Genomic DNA, 2500 nt, shown 5'->3' on the forward strand with positions numbered 1-2500 from the left:
TAGGGTAGGCAGGTGGGGGCAGCATCTCTGAGGCATAGCATACATCTGCCTGCAGACAACTCCGGTCACGTTCATCCCTCTGCCAGACACGGCACTCCAGCATATTCACCACAGAGCAGTTGTAGTCAACTGTCTTACGCATGACACTCTTGCGCAGCCTTTTGCCATCAAACTCTCCATCTGGAGCCTTAAATGGCTTGAAGGATAGTGGCTGGAACTGTGCCCCCCCACCCCCCATTGGTGGTGGTGGGGGCTTCCCCTGGGGTATAGGCGGGGGTGGTGTGCTGAACATGCCCACCTGAATCATCGTGGGTCAAGGCTGGAAAGATAGGGAAAGGTCTTACAATTGGAAATAAAGACTACTTGAATAGAGAAAATTACTTCTCACTAAATAATAACTTTGTTGAAATAATTGTCAAAATGTTTAGAGCTCATTAATATCTAATCTCAGTTGTGCAGCCTTAACATAGTTAGCGTGTGATTTTAATTATTTGTATGAGGAAGAATTAGAGGGAATAAAAGGTTCAAATGACCAAAAACTAGGACTTAGTAATTTTGATATAAGTTACTTATAGCGATGCTCGGAGATACAGGGAAATGGACACCGCCATCATATAGAGCGTAAAAAAATAGAATGGGATAAAAAATAGTTTAAGCTGCAGCAGCCTCATAGTTACTGCTAAATGACAAAAATATACCCTGCATATCACCGCTCAGATTCTAAGTGGCTCATCTTGTATATCTTGCCAAGAATAACACAACACTGACTGCGTAACTCATTACTGCGATGTCCAAAGTAGTTCATGTGTTACCATTCGCTTGTCAAAACAATATTTGGCTAATTATCAGTGTCTAATTATCAGTTAACACTTATACTTTCAAACTCTTTTATTAATGTTATTATACTTCATTTACATGTTTTAAGACTTATCTATACACTCGTTTAAAATTATATACACATTGGGCATTTCACACATTCAGTCACCAGCCATGAGGTTTGACAGTTTGTAGCTGGTCACTCTGTGAAAGGTCGCTGGGGAGAAATGTTGCGTTTCCAGTGTTGTATTGATTCTGGCTTATTCTTAAGACTTGACAGTGGCTATGAAGAAGAAATACTTTAATAACAATCCCAGTTTAATACCTGAGCCCATCAAGTGCCCCAATACCAAAAAAAGGATTAAAATTTAAGCAATCTAGACAGTAGAAAGAAGCAAACGAAAGTTTGACATTTCTAGTCACGGCAAATAATTGTTAGATTATGTTGGTTTATTGTTTAGTACATTTTTTGAGGGGTTTGAAACATGTGAATTCTTGCAGATTTTGCCAGAGGGTGAGTTGGGGTCCCGTAAAGTTTTTGAATTTTGGCGCGTGTCCTTAGAATTTCAAAGATGGCAGCTACATCCGTAGAGTTTCATTGGCCGATTTTAAACTTATTTTTTGTGCTGGTTTTACACATTTTTGTTCTTAATATTTCTTATCTAAGCTTGTTTTATCTCGTAATTTCCCTAATATACTTTATGCCCTCCCCTACTATCGGGACTTTCAAATCAAGATTGTCAATGGAAAAACGGTACACGATCTCCTCAAGGATTCATTCGCAGAAGAAACAATGCCAAGGATCTATGAAATCATTGGATTTCTTGCAGTAAAACAATTTTTTTTCGACTTGGTTTTTGGGAGGGACTGTCACTATTGGTAACAATTACCATAATTTCTATACGGGGGTGGGGGGGGGGGAGAAAAAGAAAAGGTTGAGAGCTCAAGACTATTCTTTTAAATTACAATCATATCAGGGTTTTATCCTATACTCTTCTATTTTTTTAGGATGCTTTTCAGCTTTTGTATCTAAAATAAAGAACTTTATCTGTATAGACTCAAGCCCATCAAAATGGAATGCTCCTCTTATGCTGGTTCTGTGCCATCCAAATCGATACAAATCATTTAGAGATCTGTAGTGGATGGCCCTATGATCTGCAGTCGGTAGACTCTCATCAAGCAATCACAAAAGCATTCATTATGACAAATGTAGAAAAGGTATGAATGAGAATGAATATCTTCACAATACAAGAGATGCCTCTGACAAAGATATATTCAAAACTGGTCATATACATCTCTTGTATTGTAAAGATATTCATACTGATTCATACCTTTTCAAAAGCAAAGAAGCCTCCATCAATTATATTTAGTAATTCTCTGTTTTACACAGCCATCCAATTTTGCAATTAATGTTCCTTGATTTAATCATTCACACTGTAATATGCGTGAATCTTTTCTTATTTTCTATCGCAAAAGATATTAGTAACTGTTTACAAAGTGATGACAGCCCTTTGAGACTAGGACCCTATCAAACCAGCCACTCTTAGGGATCCACAAACATTGCCACATGAACCAAAAATCTTCCAAACCCAGGGGCTTGGACCCCAGATCCTTACCCTATTGCTATATTTCCCTATCGGGGTTCTGCCCTCAGAACTCTACTCAATCACCGTGAACTTACTCT

At 38.3% G+C, this 2500-nt stretch overlaps 1 protein-coding gene across 1 annotated transcript in view; it reads right to left on the bottom strand.

Moving 5' to 3' along the window:
• The window catches only part of Wdr33 (WD repeat domain 33), a gene marked incomplete in the record, with an annotated part of 15435 nt that overhangs the window by 11382 nt on the left and 1553 nt on the right, over positions 1 to 2500 (bottom strand). Inside the window, 1 exon segment of the mRNA XM_070125177.1 lies at positions 1 to 319. Within this exon segment, the coding sequence (XP_069981278.1) occupies positions 1 to 307 (307 nt within the window).

This window comes from Penaeus vannamei, chromosome 9 (genome assembly GCF_042767895.1).
Source record: "Penaeus vannamei isolate JL-2024 chromosome 9, ASM4276789v1, whole genome shotgun sequence".
NCBI classification, from domain to species: domain Eukaryota; kingdom Metazoa; phylum Arthropoda; class Malacostraca; order Decapoda; family Penaeidae; genus Penaeus; species Penaeus vannamei.